This window comes from Nothoprocta perdicaria, unplaced genomic scaffold (assembly GCF_003342845.1).
Source record: "Nothoprocta perdicaria isolate Ctin4 unplaced genomic scaffold, notPer1 scaffold_7, whole genome shotgun sequence".
Lineage (NCBI taxonomy): Eukaryota > Metazoa > Chordata > Aves > Tinamiformes > Tinamidae > Nothoprocta > Nothoprocta perdicaria.
This window is the reverse complement of record NW_020455976.1, coordinates 7,515,317-7,534,640: the sequence shown is the minus strand read 5'-3', so window position 1 is coordinate 7,534,640 and position 19,324 is coordinate 7,515,317. Positions and strand designations below refer to the sequence as shown.

Here is a 19,324-nt window from a genome sequence, read left to right as displayed (position 1 = left end):
AAAGATCAGCTGCCCGTGGTGCATTTTTAGTAGGCCTAATGCCTCCTGCTTCCTCCGTGCATCCAACTGATCAGCCAAGACAGAGCTAAGGATCCCGCTGGATTTGGCGCGGGGAAGAGCCCGTCCGCCCTGCGCGGCCTGGAAGGGCTGAGGGTGACTCCAAGGCCATGGTGGGCAGCGCAGTGTGGGGACAYGCAGCTCCCTCCCCTCTCAGGGAGCCTGGAAAACGTGTAGGGCTCCCCGCTACATCCCTAAGCTCACGTCAGAGGTTTGGGTCTATGCAGTGAAGGGAAATGATTGAATTGTGCGCTATGGAGTGAAAGGATTGACTTGGGAATGCACTTCAAATGCTGGAAGTATCGCCTGGAGTAGGGGATAGCATTGATCCTGCTGCTTATTCAGCAACGCCTGAGGAGAGGTCAAATAGCAAGTGTTGGGATTGTGACCGCTCTGGCAGAATCACGGTACCAAGAATGACCTTAGGGTGTTTAGATGGGGATATAACGTTCACTCGGCTGTTCCCATGGAAAGCTGATTTCATAGGAAAAAATGCTGCTGGTTTTCTGGGCTGCACAACAGCTGCAGGAGATGCAGATCCTGAAGGGTCAACAAATGCGCTTCCCTCCTGGCCAGGCCTTCCTCTTTATGAGCCTGACTTTGGAGTGTTGCAATGTGCTTGAAAAAGTCAATGCTTGGCTTTCTGATGGTAAATTGGAGGCTTGATGCCTATTTTTTTCTCCCTCACCCCCTTTTTATTTAGGTTGTTTCTTTTCTGCTTGGTGAACCGCTGACATGAGACCCATCCAACAGTTCCCCTTCCTTCCCCAGCCTGTCTGGATTGCTCTGCTTTATGCTGTTTAACAGCCCATCCTGCTTCCTGCATTGCTGCTTTTATTTGTCCTGTTAAATTTTTATTCGGAGACAAGGCACATTGGACAAAACTTCAGTTATCTGTTGTCTGGATTATAGGGAATCCGCTCCCGGCAATACAGCCGCGGCTGCAGGATGCCGCCTCACTGTGGGAATGARCAGCTCCCCTTGGCATGTGAAGCAAAGGAAGCTCTTGCTGGTGCCTGACACAAGGGACTTGTGTCACTTTCTAATTCTAATAAAATTAAATATTTAACAACAGTGGATTTTGTGTAGTTACGTGAAGRATTTTGGTTTTAGTACCACCTTAGTGACATGGGACAGTGAGGTTTAACAGTCATTTTTCTTCAAGCAGCTCTAAGGCTGATGTCTCAAATGTGACCGTCTGGGGCCACGCAGATCTGTGTGTCTGGGGCTCTGAGCGGATTACGAGGCTCCATCAGYCTGAGATGAGCAGGAATCTCTTACAGGGGTCCCCAAATATTCCCAGCAGACTCATTGTCTGCCTAAGGAGATCAGCTGGGATTAACTGATCTTTCTAATTCAATAAYGAGCTTGAACCTGCTCTCTAGATCTATTAGTAAATCAGCATTTAGCTGAATGTGCTATTGGTTCCTACTGCATCGGCTAAGTTATTATAAATGATGCAGCCTTGTTCTTTTTTCTTTTCTTTATTTTGTGCTGCTTAAAAATTACTTCTCTCTGGCATTTTAGCTTAAGCAAAGTTGGAAATGTAGAATGTTGCTGATCACTTGTTGGCCCTTTCCTATTTTTCCAATCTGCCTAGCTCTAGCCAGAAACCACAGAAAATAAACACATGTGTGTTTGCATAAAAAGGTCTAATTTAAATTAAATCTGGTTGATAACAAATATGATTCATGTATATTAATGCAGTATCTGTTAGTCTCATGATTTAATGAGTTCTCTAATTATTAGGGGGTTTGCAAGTCAGCTAGGACCTCTTGAATGCTTTAAAAATTGCTGAAGAAGCAGCATTTTCCATTTCCCTTCCTCTACTGGTCGTCTTCAAAATGCAGATGGCATTTTAAGGTGCAAGACTTAACAAGGTATCCTCTTTTTAAGGACTSTTCCAAATACCTTGACACACTCTAGAATAATTTATTTTTACTTTTTGATCTTTTATTTGGACTCACTGTGCATTTTTGTTTTGTTTAATTGTAAATCTGCAGGAGCAGGATATAACTTAGATGTAGTAAGACTGTGAATGCAGGGCCAGATGATCGTGGGTTTTGTAAGATTTTTTGGTTGGTTGGCTTTTATTATCTAAAAAGACTAGTAAGTCAYCAAGAGCATCATCTTCCAGTAGTGCTGAGCACTTGATGAGATTCAGGAAGAGCCAGCACCTGCATAAACCTAACCTCAGTATGTAAGTCTTGAAGAACATTCGAAAACTGAAATGAATGCACAAATTATTGCAAATATTTTGGAAGAAAATATCTGTTTTCTCTTTTACGCAATATTTTCTGCAAGTAGTTAAGACAGCCCTCTTATTTCTTCCGAATGTTTTTCCTTTCTTAGCAAATATTTTTATATTTCTGGCTGCAGCCACCTAAGCACATGTTAATGGAGTCTCCACCCAAGTCTGTGCACTTCCATTCGGTGAATATCAGAAGAGTTATTTAATCATCCTTCCCTTGGAGACAAAGGAAAATGTGTGTTCTGGCACGCAGGGTCTTCTTTGTTTTATATAGAGCTATAAATAACTTTTCAAAATACACCTAGCGAAAGCTTGTAGCTGAGGACAGCCTGGAAAATAGATTCCTGAAATGCGTGTGTGGTGGAAACAGGTAACCAAAAGAATTAGGAACAAAGAGAAACATAAAAATACAGAGTATGGTTTGTCTCCAGGGCTCTGTCCTCGCAGGTCAACTTCCCGGGGATTGCTGGAGGAAATTTCCTGCTTTCAAGAAATACTGCAGCAGTGTTGAAATGTTCTGACCCATTCAGAGAGGCAGCAGTAGAGGAGGAACACGTTTTGCTACCGATTCTGTTCCTTTTTTCTCTTTTTTCCCCTTTCTTTTGTTTTCTTTGGGACGAGCTGTTTTTCTTCATTTCGAAGTGAAGCTGTTGATATTGCAAAATAAAGCTGTTTTGAAAAGAGGAAGAATTTGGACAAATGGGTAAGGCAGTTGATAACAGCATCTAATTGAAATAAATCTTAGTGAACTGGGCAGATTCTCTGCTTGTCACATTCGCTCAAGCTTTTTGTACTTGACTGCAAGAGGATTAACATTACGTATTGTTGGAGAACTTGTGTAGGAAATATGAGTATTTGGCTTTTATAAACGCTGCTTAAGATTAGAATCAACTTGTAKGGTGTAATTAGCATAGAAATCAGTGTTACAACATGAGCACTATGAAGATGGGAGGGAAGATGGGCAGTTGAGTGTGTTTAGTCTAGAGGTCCGTTGCAAAGTTTTGCGTGTCCCTCTTGCAAGCAACACATCCTTGATTGCCAAGGACAACAGATTCTTTGGCAAGTAGCTCTAAGGTCTCTTCTTGCACCGAARCTCCTATATCTTCTTAGAGCAGTGCTCTGCCTTGTTAGTTCTTAATTATTTTAATGAATTGTTTCCTTCTTCTATCATCTACCCCTTTTCATAGAGTAAATGTAAGAAGGAAAAAATACAAATAATGTGTTTCATTATTTGTCCCTTAGGAGTTCCTCTAAATGAAGTTTCAGTATTATATGTGGAATACAAGCATTTTTTTGATAATTTGTTGATGATATTTTGTTCTCTCTCAGCTGGGTTCTGTCCTGCAGTAATATTAACAGCTGCAATGTTTCAGTGCACGATAATAAAGAGAAGAAGCAGAGTATTGGGAAAGTTTAAGAATAAATGTTTCTGACAGAGTAATTGCAACTTATCCTTACTGAGATGTCAAGTTGATATCAACTGTTCCTTTCCTTTTAACGAGCTCTTTTTTGATCCCACAGCTTCTGTTAGGTTTCTGCATTCACACATTTAAATCATAGGATATTAATGTAAGTGCACAGTGTTCAAGCCACTTATTTCGGCTATGGTTGCTGAATATATTTAGGAAGACATCAAAAATTATGTGGTAATGGAGAATGCAAAGGAATGAAAGTAGCCATCAAGCTCAAATGTTTTAAAAACAAAATGGCATTTGAACTGCATGTTCTAAGGGCAAAAGAAACCCCAAACCCACACAATTTACAAGGAGGCTGCAGAATTTGCTTTTCTTTTTTAGCAGATGTACTAGTAGTAGTAGGCAGAGCAACTGTCCCATCCTATTTCTTCTCCATACTGACAATGAAGAACTGTTGTTTCCTTTTAGATGCAGTTTCCACATCTGCCTACTCATCCCCAGCCAAAAGTTTGGGAGACCCTGGAATAACGCCACTGTCTCCATCGCATATTGTGGTAAGAAGTGCATTTTATCAGACACGGTGTGTTGACATTGCTTTTTCTTGTCTGTTCCATGGGAGGTAGTTTATTAGATTGTCATTTCTTTGCATCCTGATCCCTTTTATGCTATCCATAGCTTGAAGTGGAATATTGGTGCCACTCGAGTTGGAGACAGAGCTGCTTTTCACTCGAGCAGGGCCCTGGCAGCAGCAGCATACAGCGGAGTGCCACTATTCCGTACTAGTTCAGGGTGTGCTCTGTACCACAGTGCTGTGATTTGGGCATCGTGAGGGGCCCATAACCCCTCCACCTCTCCTAATTATCATTCCCRTGCTGCCCTGGATTGGATTTTTCAGGGATTGCAGGATTCTAGATCAAAGGAGAGCCAGGGAGAAGAGTTCAAGTTTGTTATAAACAGCTGAACAATCTTCCATACTGTGACATAGAGAAAAGAATGCATAAAGTGTTCCTTAAGTAAATGTTATATGCATTCAGAAATTTTATATACATTCTCATCACCAAATGCTGACATATGTGCTGTGAGAGTTATTGCCCTGTGTTGGGTTGTTTTGTCTCCACTGCATCTCAACTATTGTTCAACTGTGAGTAGTTTCTCATGTCCAAGGTCATGTAACTCCTATGGCAACAAAATAAATCCCMAAATAAAGCATTAATTGATATAAACATGTTGTTCAATTACAAAAACAAAGTGCTGTGTTAGTCATAAGTTTTAATGATACAGGATGATAGCTATTCCCGGAAATGAGTATGCAAGAAACTGATGCAACTGAATAGGCATAAAAGGCACAAACAAATACCTATTGATCGAGTTATATATTAAAATTTTACTTGCATTAGAATATAGAGCTTACAGGAATGAATTTTGGTTACAAATGCACTTTCAGTGATATTCTTATTTTCATGGAAAAGACAAGAACTGCAACACTGAAGACAGGTTACAATTATGTTTCTAATCAGTGACTCAGTGTCTGTTCTGCTTCTGCCATTTGTCAGAAGGACTCTGATGCAGATGTTGCAGTGGAACAGATATTTCTCGTGGTGGTGGCTATTGATTTTGGCACCACATCCAGTGGCTACGCCTACAGCTTCACCAAGGAGCCGGAATGTATCCATGTGATGAGGTAAGGGCTGCATTGCAGCAGTCAGGTTTGGATGGTGACAACACCTATTGTCTGCAATTGCTGCTGGTATTTTCTTCAAGAGCTAGAAATCTGTTTTTATCTGATGTTATCACAGAGCACACCTTCTCTTTGTCATGATTACGGTTCTCTATTGCAGCTTGTTGTATTTTAAGTTGTTTTAATAGTCAGCATAAGCTTGTCACTTCTGTGTTATTTTGCTGAGTTTATAATGTCATGAATAAAATGAGGGATCGGTGAGTATTTAGAATCATTCAGAGTGCAGCAATAATTTAATTTAATGCTAAATCGGTATGTTCTTACCCACGTGATTATAAGAAAAAACACACATTTTTAAAAACAGTCATAACGTGCACCAGGATGGGGCAGAATATTCAGCATTTAGGGAAATGTGTGAATTGCGAGTTCGTGTAAGACTTGGCAGGCTGAGGCGCCCACGTTCACAAGGGCCTGGTTGTGCCTGTTCACAGGTGCCTGAGTCAATGCAGCGCAGTGTTCCCCAGGAGGCCAAGGCAGGGTGGGCTGGCTGCCTCCAACAGCCCATATCCTGGAGCCACCTTCCGTGTGTGGCACTTTGTAGTCATTTGTATCCAAAAATGGGTGCTTCATTTGACTGGTTTAAGCTTTTTTAGCGTTACATTTGACTGAAATCCCCGCTAATGATCTGCAAAATAAGCAATCAAAAAGCATGAATATAAAAATCAAAGCTTTACGTGAAATCTGTTCCTTATTGTGTGCAAGGGACAGAATTTGGATGCTGTTATTTTGTTTTATTTCTTGATTAAATCATCACAATCTGAATTTTCCCTCTACAGATCTTATGCATATGAATCAATGCAATCACAAATGCCAAAGCTGTTATGGTAGTTACCTGAAAGGAAAGCACAACAAACTGTTTTAATTTTCTTTTTTCATTTTCTTTATTATGTAAAAAAGACTAAGATAGAGAAAATTTCAGGTATAAACAAAGGATATGTGAACAACCTAGCTGTTGAAGTTCCTTTGAACACAGTTGCTGTTAGATCAAGAAGTATTTTACTCTTTATTGCGTGTAATGCTGAGAATTTCACAGCCAAAAAGCTAATCTGATGTAGTCTGCTGTGGTATGCTCTATTTTTTTTCTAAACAAAAGTGGACAGTTTGTATAACATTGCGAAGTAATTCAGGGAAAATATTTCAATAACAATAATGTTTACAAAAATATTGACTGTGTTTCTGGCTGTGAAATATGTTGCTGGCAGGGAGTGTGTCCAGAGTGCTCATTGTCTTGTTAATGGCAGGATTTGGGGGAAGATAGAGCTGAAACTGAATTATGAAATAATATATTTATATAAAACCATAAAATTCAAGGTCAAGAATTGTAAATGTATCAAGAATAAGCCATGCAGTAGTTCACAAGGCCTTAAAAAGGTTGCATTTTGTACCCTAATTAGGGCTGCACACAGGGTAATTTGCAAATATTTCAGCAGAGTAAATGTCACTTCCCACCCATACTTAAAATGTTTACATTAAAATAAAACATACCAATGATATGTGGTCCTTTTTGCTTCTTAACATTTTTTTTTGCACTTTCCCTCCCTCCCTAGTGTTGATCCTTTCCAGACATTTGGATTTCTGACTGCCTTTTAACAAAGCTACTTTTCTGTAAAAATATCTCAAAGAAGGGTAAGATGGTTTCAGTTAGAAGGTCCTGCTTTGGTGAAAGACTGAATGTACAGGGCTTTAGAGCCAAGTTACAGTGTGGAGTCTCAGCAAATTCTAGCTGTGTAGTTATTAGACAAACAGAATCATGGTTTAGACTGTGTGTTTGTTTGTTTGGTGCCAGGGCTAATGGAGATGAGAAGAAGACATGAGTCCTTAGGCATTGACCAGGGAAGTGTTTGGGGCGTCTGTCTAGCTTTAAATGGACGAGGAGCCTCACTGATTTCTGCAGACTGAAGCATGTGTTTGGAATTGAGCATATGTTTCTACATGACTGATGAATATCTTTACTTTGATTGCATAGCCTTAGTTACTGTTTTATCAATTTTAGGTAATACTTCATGCCTGTAAAATCCTCTTAGTTCCCTACTGCTTCTGTAGAGATAGTTGTGTTACCGTATGGCAGGTTCTTGTTGCAGAGTAAAGTATACATTGCAGTGAGTGTTATTCTCTGCATATCTTGAGTCTGTGAATAAATTTTTTATGAGCAATCTGGCCATGGCTTCAATCAGCACTTCAGTAAGCAGTACCAGAGCCATAATGAAACACAGCCCCATGCTATAGAACCAGTTAATAACTTCCACTGAAGGAAATACAYGATGTTTTACATAGTTTTGAGAAACTCCTATGGATTTACATGCACTTATGTCTAAGCTGTGAATGCTTTGGCTGCCCATGAAACAGCAGTGAACTGAATTTAAGTATTTCACAGATGGATACAGAAGACCTTGAAAAATATGTGTGATTATGAAGCAAATTCGTGTCTTTGGAATAAAGGAGAATGCCCTCTAGCTTCAGTTTCCGACTTCTAGTTTTATTTCATTTATTTTTTTCTTTCTTTTCCTTCACTTCCCTATTGGATGTGGTTCATGGCAGACCTACGCTCGCATCTCTCACATCCACCCTCCGAGATATTCAAGTACATTTTGATGACCCCACTGCTTTATTTTCTGTGACTYTTGTGCTGCTGGTCTGGATCGAATTCTCATTGCTCTCCCAGGATGACTGTTTGCTCTGTCTTTTAGCCAGATTCACRTCTAAGGAAGGACATTTCTCTGATTTTAGTGCACCCTTGCGATACTTTCCACAGTGCTTTTGCTTTAGCTCATTGTTTTTTTCGATTTTACTATATGGTCAAATCTTCTGTTGCTGTAAAATGTTCAGTACCACTCTGATAAGCTACTCTAATCAGCCTAGGAACTGGTGGTCTTCAATATTTAAATTTAGGCATAAATTCTTCCTGAGCTCTCCTTGAGCAGACTGTTAGCTGTGACCCAGCCTTCAAGAAATATCCTTCATGCACTTGCTGGCTCTCACTGGATCATGCTCTTAACATACATTGCATCTTGTTTTGAAGAGCGTTGTTACCACCATTTTACCTGTACCAGAACCATTAGAAAAAAAGTGATGTGATCAAAGATGTTGAAATCCTGACCGGCCTTACACTACTAAAAGAAGCCTCTATTAAGGGGGTGAAGCTCGGAAATCAGGAATTAGGATACCTGTGCTGTTGACTGGAGCTCTCTAGAAAAGAAGCCGCGTGGGATTCTATGTAAAGGATTGTATGTATGTATTTATTTATTTCTACTTTCCATTTCAAGACTCCTCAGAAGTTGGGCATCTAAATCTTTAGACAGTTTTGAAATTTTCAGCCGTAGTTCTGAGCATCACGTTGTCCTCCCTTGGACCTTGGTACCTCGAGTGTACTTCTTCCAGCAAGAGCAAATGTGTCCATCCTCAAAGGAAAACAAAGAGCCACTGTTACCAGCCAGCGTCCAAGCACAAGTTCTATTAATGGGATTCCCCAGCAGTGACTCAGAGGGAATCACTAATGATCCCAAGGCAAAACGCTGCCCTTCTGCCTCTGTGTTTGCAGCTGGGATGTGGGATTTGACATTCTGGTGGAAGAGGCAGCGCTTTCTGTTTAGGGGCTGTGAGATCTGCTCTGCTTAGCACTGGCTGCATGTGTTGGCTCCAGCACCTACTCAGAGCAACTGTTCTTCTAGGAGCAGGTTAGAAGGAATGAATTTGAAACCAGTCTTTGCCCAGCTATTAGCCCTGGGGCTGAGCAGCAGGGCCAGTGGATTCAGCAAAATTTCCAATGGATAAAGGGGAAAAAATGCCCATTTCTCATCGTGCTGTTGCTGCTTTCAAAGTGSAAGTGTCCTCTGTATTAGATTAAAATCCTGCACATGGGGAGTCCCTGCCATCATTGTACTGCTAAAGGAAAAGGGAAGACATATCCTGGAACCATCTTTATTTTTTTTTTCTGGGAAAAAGATGCTAAAAAAACAGATGATAAATTGTCCAGGGAACAGTTTACAATTGCTATGAAATATATCCAGGTTAAGAAAAAATACTTCCCTTTTTTGGATCTAGTTGAATGGTCTTAATGTTTTCCAGCACTTTATAAGATCCTGTTTCTAGCTTATTATTTTGGCAAGTATTAACCCCTTAGACTGAAATGTTCCATGTCCGGTTTTTGCCCCAGCCTGGAGGTTAGTCCACTTGGAGCTAGTTCAGCTGCCTCTGAGAGTAAAACGGAAAAAGAAATAAAAATCTGAATAACTTTCCTATGCTACATAATCAAGGGCCACAAAGCAGCTCAGTCTGCTTGCGTTTCAAGGAAGGGCTCTGGGCAGCAGCATGTTCTGAAGGGGTGCTTTTTATGGGGTAGCGAAACACACAACRTTCACTTTAATAATGAATGTAATTGCCCTTGTGATCTAAATTTGGCCTCTTTTTGAGCTGCGTTATGATTATGGCTGATCATTTGCTCAGATTTTCCACTGACACTTAAATATATAAATATATATATGTGATAAATCCTTGTTTCTGGTGTTGAAAGTACTTGTATGTGGCAGGGAAATAGCAATGTGAGTTCCTTGTTCTATTCTCCCTTTTTTTGTGATGGAGAAGTGAGAGAAAACAGAAGTATTTTTAGYTATCTTTTTACTATATGACCTTGGAATTTTTATCCTCTCACAGACTTCTTATTGCCTTTAATACAAAGGGTGAAACATGTTTCTATATTCCAAGTTCTTCTCCTCTTCCTTATTCATTCTGTGAACCAACTTTGTTTTATTTCACACTGTTCAGTCTGAATTGAAAAATGAAGTCATTTTGTAGGCCTTTTTCTATAGCCTTTTCCATAATCGCTCTGCTTCTTGGGTTGTGAAGACACCCTTACAATCTTGATAAAATAGTACAGCCTTATCTGACATTTTTATGCTCAATACTGAGGGAAAGGTTTTAGTGTCTGAGATATTTGTGGGTTGAGGAATCATCATCTTTTAAGAGATTGTAAAAATTTTGTATCATTTTAGACATTTCAAACACTAGTTCCTTTGGCTTCAGGTGAGTGGCAAGTTTAGGGAAGAGTGTTGGAAATCTGCGCACCGAGTGGTTTCAGTTTCAGATGTCCAGCAACTGAGGAACATACACAGACATGGAATATTTGCTAGCCTGACTTATTTAGCATCACTGAGCTTTCTGTGAGGGCAGCAGGGATTTAATCAACTTCTGCACGCTGGAGTCAGCTGCTTTAAACAGGTCAGCAATTAAAAATGGGGGAAAATGTTTTCTTACAGTGAGCATGCAAGTTTGATTTCAGATTGCATAGGCCCCTGCTTCTGAGGATTTGGCTTTTCATTCTTGATTAATGTTCTTAATTATTGGACTTTTTCCATGCAAAATTTATTATATATGTTTAGATTGATATTTTAAGTGTAATGCCATTTCCTAGTTTACTTTTCTGTGGCTTATTTCAGGGAATCTCTAGTCTTGTCAAAGAAATAGTATGATTGTATCCTTAAAAACTATACAGCTAGATGCAAGAATACTGAATCCTCTGAAGTAAAATATGACAGTTATCTTTTCTTGAATATGAATAAAAACATTTGCTTTTGGTCTTAWGAGGATTTAAATACAAATCACTGGCAAGGAAAGCAGTGTGTGCAATCTATTCCCRTTTATTTTCTCACAATACACTGATTTTCCTGCTGCTCTAGACATGAGCAGCACTCACCAAAGACGGCTCCCTTGTTTGCTAGGCGATGGGAAGGTGGAGACCCAGGCGTTTCCAATCAGAAGACACCGACTACAATCCTGCTCACACCAGAAAGGAAGTTTCACAGCTTTGGCTATGCAGCAAGAGATTTCTACCACGACTTGGATCCCAACGAGTCCAGGCACTGGCTGTATTTTGAAAAGTTTAAGATGAAGCTCCATACCACTGGGGTAAGTAGTAGCTCAGTGCCTTTGCTAAATGCACATTTACTGCACAAATGCTCTGTGGAAGGTGCTAGATATTGTCTAAAGATTGCACATGAGACAGGAGGCAGCTTTGTTTATAGGTTGAGAACGTAATTATATTAAATTAAATGCTTCATTTAGCATTTTTTTTTTTTCATTTATTTTGCTTCTCTCTGCCTTTGGCAAGTGTATTTTTGACTGCCTGCTTTCGAGATCATATCAGTTCATATCTGCTTCCCTTAGATCTTCCTGTCCTAATTTTCTTGGGTGGAATTCATAGCTGTGTGGGGAGGCTGCAAGCAGTCTGTCTGTTTTATAAAATCTCTTCAGAAAGCAAAGGGAATATAAAAGGCACATTGAACTCCTGTGCACAGAAGCAAATTTACCCAGATTATTTGTAATAATTTGAAGTTATTCCTACTGATTATATTTTTGTCTTTAAAACTGTTCTAGAGCTTTGGGCCTTGGCCAGTACTTTACGTACTGGGATGCTTTCTGGTTTCATGTGTTGGTAGGAAGCCAAAAATCCATGCTTTTAGCTCTTAACTTGGATCAACTACCTTGCATATGCAGCTTTGTTACAATTAATTACAGATGCAATTTATTCTATTTAATATTTTATCCGTAGTGCTCAGTCTGCTTACAGATGGAGAGATTATCTGTAAGCACGATAGGTGTACAAAAAGAAGAGATCTATAATAAGCATCAAATATTATGCTCCAGGAAATTCAAGTGATGAATTAGATCCTTTTCAGAACAATTTTGTCACATTTTCCTAACCAGGTGGATAAAGAAGAATTCCCTTTCCTCTCGCAGTGGGAATTAATTTTGTGTTTACTTCTTCCTTTGAGTAACTTCCAGTTATTTTTCTTTCATGTAGAACCTTACCATGGAGACAGACCTGACAGCTGCAAATGGCAAAAAAGTCAAAGCACTTGAGATATTTGCTTACGCCCTGCAATTCTTTAAGGAACAGGCATTAAAGGTAGAGTAGCGCTTCCTTATCTAAAGTCTGTATATTTATAACTGATAAAAACGTGCGCCTAACACTCCTAACCTTGCCCAGCTTTGACCTCGGGAGCATTTGATGTAAACAAAGCAAGGCAGCTGTAGAAACACTAGGAAGGCTGCAGGCTCTCCAGAATTCATAATAGCCTGAAGTGATTTCCCATCGCACAGGGGAAGCTCCATTCAAGAACAGCAAATGTATCAGCGAATGTGATACAGCAGTCTCAGTATTTTCTTATCGGCATAAAATTTTTTCTGCTACCCTTCTCCCCCCCGCCATGAAAAATGTTGAAAATAAAATCTACAATTGCGAGGCCTGAAGCTCAGCATTTCCCTCTCTGCACATGTAACTTCCCAGGAACTAAATGTGGGAGTCACTTCTCCCCCATAATGATTCTCTTCTGCGGCCAACCCAGTTCGTTGTTCTGGGCTCGCCCAAGGTTCCTGCTCATGTTAAAGCCTTTTTCCTGTGAAACCCCCTAGAATAGCACCTGCTGATTAGTCTGCCATCCCAATCTAACACTGTCTTTGCTGTGGCTGCWCAGAGGGAAGTCAGAGGAGCTGGATTCATTCTGTAATGGAAAGCGAGTTGAGCTTCGCCATTAGCGTGTCCAGCCACAGGCTGCTGCCGTGCCCGGCGCCGGCCAGCCCTGCGCGCCCAGGCGCCTGGCCCAAGCAGCTCAGTGGTTTGGTCTGTGGGGGGCTTCTGGTCCCTAGGGACGTGGCYCCCACGGCCCAGAGCAACGTGGATTCCTGTCCTGCCCTCCCTTGCCTGCTCTGCGTGGTTAAACTGCGGGGCATGTTGCCCGCAGCCCCAGTCAGGCTCTTGTAATGGGACTTTGGTCACGTGCAGATGGTTATGCTGAGAAATGTTATTTTTTTGCCCTGATCCTCAATATACGTTTATATAAAACAATGCAGTGAGCGTTAGGGAGAACCTTGAAATAAGACATAGGTTATGGGTTTAATTCCCTTTGAAACAGGGCCCATTTGCACTGCCCTCGGTGCCAGATTTTGCCCGTTTTTCTGTGCATTTTTTTTTCTACTGTGGCTGCTATTGGTAGGAGAAAGGCAAACAACCTGTTACAAATTCTTTCCTGGAAAGAAAATGGATTTTCTAGGCTTCTTACAATCTAAGAAAAAATAACTTTATTTTCCTGTTTCACATTGGAAATATTACCAAACTTCCTCCTTGTAGTTACCTTGTTAGGTCCCAGGAATCTATTTGCTATTCTCTTATAAAATGTAGTTTCCCGGTAGACAATTTCTGAGAGGTAAAATCCCATGCAAGCAGCCAAACACGAATTAAGTGCAGATTGGCTTCAGATGCACCACCACAATGTCAACGTAAACAGTAGCAGTTGCTTGGCCAAATTAGTTGTTAAATCTTCACCCAAGCAAGTGCTGTTTAAAATAACCTTATTACAAAGTCAACCTTCTTTCTGAATGGGGTTAATTTAATCTCTGTGAGATCTCGATCTGTTTTTAATGGCTACAAGAGATCCAAATCCTATTGCTACAATTTGACATCCTTGCCTGGTCAAAGACTATATTTGATTGGAGTTTTAAGTGACAGACCTGATCCTTTGCATGGTTTGGGTAAATTCTTAAAATTCCATATATTTGCCATGTTTCTCTTCAGGAGTCTGTCCTTTCTTGAGGTTAATAAAGAGATCTCTGTGATTTGTAAGTGTGTGCTAAAGCTAATTAGACAGGCAATGTAAATGGTTTGTTAGCCTGAATTATRATCACCTGCCCATACCAAATGCCCTGTGCTATAAGGTACCACTTTTTTGCTGTGGACTTGTGAATTGTGGCCTAGCTAAGCAAACACAACACCCTGGCACGGCACTCGCAGAAACATCTTGTTACCATCTAAAGGCCTGTTGTTCACCTCTCTGAACCCTTCCCTGTTTGGATGGAGATTTCGATAGGACATATGGTAATGACATTTTACTTGGAACCCTTCCCAAAGTATGTCAGTATATTGCCTAATTTGCAGATGCAACACAGACTTTCCTTTTTTTTTTTTTTTTTTTTTTTAAGGGAGGAAAAAAGAAAAATAAAGGAACTAAACTACTTTTGAATGTTTGCTTGTTTAAAGCAAATATTTCAAGGAGCAATCAGTCAATTTTTTAAGGTTTTAACTGTAACTTCCCCTTCTTCACTGAGCTGTAAAAATTTGATTTAAAGGTGACATATAAAGAAGTCATTGAAAAATTGAGATTGTAAATACAGTGTTCCTGAATGATACCTCAAATGTTTTTCTATATATTAATGTTGATATTAATCAAGATGCATGTGTGAATTCTTCAGCTTWGCCGCAAATAACACACTGTTACTGAGTACATACATAAACACTGTGTAATGTCCAAGTGCCTTAGGTGCCTTAGGAGAAACTAACTTTCCTACTTCAGGTTAGGAAGCAGAAAATTTTTCTATGGGCTTCCTGGAGCAGTGTCCACCCTAATTGCAGGTTTTGACACAGTAGAGATTTTTTTTTTTTTTTGACACATTAATTAGCCATAACTTAATCTGATTTGCTGACAGGAGAGACAGAAAAAAAAAAAAAAAAAAAAAAAAAAGGAAAAAATCATTGTTACTTGATACGTTCACCTCTGCTTTCCTTTGGTTCAGGAGCTCAGTGACCAAGCCGGCGCAGACTTTGAAAACTCAGAAGTAAGATGGGTCATTACGGTGCCTGCTATTTGGAAACAGCCTGCAAAGCAGTTTATGAGACAAGCTGCCTACAAGGTGAGATTGCAGGATGAAAGCAGGAGGGCTGCTCTAAAGCTGTGTTGGTAACCTAAATGATAGATTATATTTGGGACAATTGGTGCTAATATACTCTGTACAAAACTGGACTAGAAAAGAGTCTGACTAGAAACACTGGAAAAAGAAGGCAACTCTACAGGGCAGTAGCTTCAAGTCATGTGTGTTCAGCTCTTAAATGCCCTTCTCTTCCTGTTTAGATTTATATACTGGTGTCCCTCACTGCAAGCTGTAATGCATTAGTCATCTTATACACTGTATTCCTGCTGAATTTGGTGCATAGGGAACAGATGTAGTTCTGAGACTGAAGGGAAATTTGATTTAAACACTGCGCAGGGTTTTGTTTTGTTTTGTTATTTTCCTTAGGTCATGCCGCCTTTTAAAGTACAAAACTAAGGAAGAGGGGGAAAAGTACAAAGTCCTTTCAGTGGGATATTTTTTTTCTTCTTCCCATTTTCTCATGGTAGGAATGGAAAGACTGTGAAGTGGATAGTCTGGGTATAAAATTAAATTCAAATGTTATTTTGAGCAGTAAAAGCTTTTTGTGCATTTAACCCTCTCCCACCCTCTAAATCCATAAAATATGCATAAATCCTTGTACCTGTCCTTCATTTCAGATGCAGTTTGTCTTTGATGTATTAGATGTATACATTCTGCTTTTCCTCGGGATATTCATTTTATGTTTTGTTTTATTTATTTTTGGTCCCCTAGGTTTACTTAACCCATTGGCAGCAGATGCCCAACGCACAGTTTGTACCATGTCTGGTAGCTTCTGAGTAACTTGCAGAGTGCTCTCGGGAAGCATCCAGATTTTTTTAACGCTGTTTCTACCCATCTCTAATGTTGAGCAACATTTTTCTTTAACAGTCTTTATTGTGGGATTGCTAATGATAGTGCCAGAAGCAAAACACTCTTAAAGTTCTGATGGAACGACACGGTCGTAGGTAAATCTGAAACACAAGAGACCCGTTCATTATCTTTTGATATTGTTGCCTGCCTGCTGTCCGTGTGCATGTGTGCTTGTGAAGTGGAAGCTGTGCAAGGAGCAGGGCAGGGAAAGGCAGATTCTTGGCACTCTTCATTCGTGGCACTATGGAATGTTGTTGAATAGTGTCTGTGTCTGTGGTTTTGTCTGTGATCRTGTCCTTTTATTGGCAAGCTTAAAACCAGCAAGGACTGACAGGGCTTTTAGCTCAGGGTGTGTGATCAGTTGCAGGAAAACAAAAGACTTGAGGGAAATAAGTGAATATTTACTTAACACACGCATTTGATGTTTCAAGTAAATCGGGATGAAGAAGGAGAAACGGAGACTTCTGCATCGTCATTCAGTCTTTCCCATTCCTACTGCCATCCAGGCCCAACATGTCCTTCAAACCTGTACATAGAGAGAAATGAAAATGTCCAGCCCTGTAGCTCTTGTGATGTGCAGACATCTTGCTAATGAAAGCCTATTGTTGTAAGAGGAAAGGACAAGAGGGCAGTGGTGGACACTTGGTTTCTGGAAGTGCACTGAGGTGCAACCACTGGTGGGAACTGTCGATGAGCAGTGTAAATATGCTCTAGTAACATGTGGCAAGGGACCAAGCTCTAAGAGAATAAAAATACTGATAACTTCAGGCTCTGTTTCACAACATAAAGTCCAGCCAACATAAATTTAAAAAAAAAAAAAAAACACACACACACAATGTTGGGACTAGTTGCCTGAGCAAGCTAAACTGCATGAAGCTACCAAAACCAAGTAAAAAGTTTTGAAGATCTGTCTTGGTACTTAAGATGTGTCTCCTTCTGTTCAACCTGAAATCTCAGTACGTGCCTGACATTCCCTCATCCATGTATTGTTGTTGCCAAAACACTCCTAACCTGGAGCTCTTACTCTGCCTGAGCATGACGATGGCCTCCCCTTCTCGTTGCTGAGCTGCTTGGTGTGTGAATGTGTGATCTGGGGGTTCCTTTCAGCTCGTGTTTCTTCTGTGTCCACATCCAGGCCATGAAAATCCTGCTAATTCTGCCTGCATAACAACAACTCCTGTCCGTGTGTGCTGCCGAGCTTTCATCAAAGCTGCCCTTGAGGTTTTTGTGTGTCAGTTACTGCCATGTCCTTTCTTGGGCCTTGGCAGTCGTGATTTGCCCTGGTGCTTATCCTGCCAGGCTGCTGTCATTAAAGGTTTGGGTAGCCTTGCTTTTGAGAAGGATAAACCACCTCCTGACCCCTTCGTCTCTGTCACCACTTACGTAAGATGCAGGTCCTGCACCTGAATCTCGGCACTGCTAACTCTTTTTCCTCCTCTAAAGCCCTCTCTAAGAAGCCTTTTCTCATGCCTACAAAAACATGACTCTAATTGGCTTAGTGGTAGGTGAAAACTGCTCCTATGGCTTCTTGCTGTTACCTTGTCTGCCTTGTCCCTATTGATCTTTTTCTACCCTTTTACTCTTTTGTTATACTTGAATTTCTACCTCTTTGAAGCAGGTATTTGTTTATTCTGGATTGCCTTGCTCTCAGGAACCTGCTGAAGGACTAAATATAGTAGGCATTAGAGAGCTGCATGGCTTTACAGTCTCACTATGCTGAGTCAAAATTGTTTTCCTCCCAAATAACAATCCCAAGACGACTTTATGTTGCTTCTCCTTAAACCCTGTGTGCCCAGACACAATTATAAAGCTGTATGTCACCTGCTGAGGTCTGGTATCCTGCTTGTTCTATTTCAAATTTTTGCTTTGGGGTAGCGCTATCAGCAGCTCCGTGCTTAGCAGTCTTAGAAGCAGCTCTCTTTTTACCAAGAACTTGCATTTTGAGCAACAAATTCAAATGTTTTCTCATTGTGGAGACCTTGGCAGCGTGGTCTGCTGTGCAGCACTCCAACCTGCCCCTGGAGCTAGGGCCCAGCCCTGCTCCTCTCCTCACAGCACTGGGCCTGAATGGAGAGCCCAACAGGGCGGGATGGCTTAGGAGTGAAGCAGGCCACCTCGTTCAYGAACAGGGCCTGGCTCTCCCAGCATCGTCACAGCAGCCTGTGAATGTGGACCCACTACCAGCATCCCAGCTGTGTGTCTGCTGGCATTGTTCTCCCACATGAAAATTCAATGTTTTGGCCACCCTGTAGCAGTGATGGCAAAAAATGGAGGTATAAGTTACGGGGAAGATGAAACTCTTAAGGGCATTCCAGACCATTTATGCTTAGTGTATAGAAATTAGGTAAATTTGGGTGAGGATGAATGGCTGGCTCAGACTTATAGTGCTTTGCTGTCTTAGCGTTTCACTGTGAGTTGCACTTTTAAACCCTTACCCAAATGAAATTCAGGTGCTGCAGATTGTTTATCAGGGAAACAAGATTTAATATTGCTGGTGGTGTTGCTTTCTAGGAGTGACATTCTACCAGCCCATGTTTCAAAACAAATTCTTGGGCCACAGTAAACACAAGCTAGATTTCTTTGAACATGTTAGAAGAAAAAGTTTAAGAAATAATTTAGAGTGTTACAGGAATATGTCTGGACTGCAGTTTCTATAAAATAAAGAAGTGAAATATGTCATGCCAAATGCACTCAGGGCAGAGCTAGCTGGCTTTCATAAACTTACCCCCCAAATCCTGTTGTCCTATAAACATCAACTGCATCAACAAAAGTCAACTGCTCAGTTACTTAGAGACAGTATAAGGGTTTTTTTTTTTTTTTTTTTTCCCCCTTGGTTTTTAATAGGTACTGTGGATTCTGAAATGCAAATCTAGGGCTCTGATGTAGATTTTTATTCCAATTGCAAATACCAAAAATAGCAATTTGCTCCTATAAATAGAGAGGCAGTCTAGACTATGGGATTACGCACAAGAACCTAAAATGGAGGGCTTTTTTTATCTGCCCCTACATAGAAAGGTTTTTAGTATTTTCACCGCAATTTCATCATGGAATGAGCATTATAATCATTATTTAATACATTGTGTTTTTGGCTTACATTACATGATATTGCTCAGTGCTTGCCTACTCTGTAGAGAAAAGTAAGTAAATTTAATAAATGAGCAGTGTGATGGCACGTGCAATCCCTTGCCAATAGAAATGTGAAGTGAAGCACACTAGAAATTAGCATTTAAACAGAAAAGATTGTCCTAGATTATTCTGAATTAATTCTGTCTTATCAGAAAAGAGATGTGGGTGTGACTGTAAGCACAGGGAACTCTT

The 19,324-nt window shown here is 40.5% G+C and overlaps 1 protein-coding gene across 1 annotated transcript in view; it reads left to right on the top strand.

Moving 5' to 3' along the window:
- Positions 1 to 3,007: 3,007 nt before the first annotated feature.
- The window catches only part of HSPA12A (heat shock protein family A (Hsp70) member 12A), a 37,425-nt gene continuing 21,108 nt past the window's right edge, over positions 3,008 to 19,324 (top strand). Inside the window, exons 1-6 of the mRNA XM_026050698.1 lie at positions 3,008 to 3,011; positions 4,192 to 4,277; positions 5,280 to 5,404; positions 11,176 to 11,362; positions 12,258 to 12,362; positions 15,023 to 15,139. Of these exons, the coding sequence (XP_025906483.1) occupies positions 3,008 to 3,011; positions 4,192 to 4,277; positions 5,280 to 5,404; positions 11,176 to 11,362; positions 12,258 to 12,362; positions 15,023 to 15,139 (624 nt within the window). The remainder of the gene's footprint in view (positions 3,012 to 4,191; positions 4,278 to 5,279; positions 5,405 to 11,175; positions 11,363 to 12,257; positions 12,363 to 15,022; positions 15,140 to 19,324) is intronic.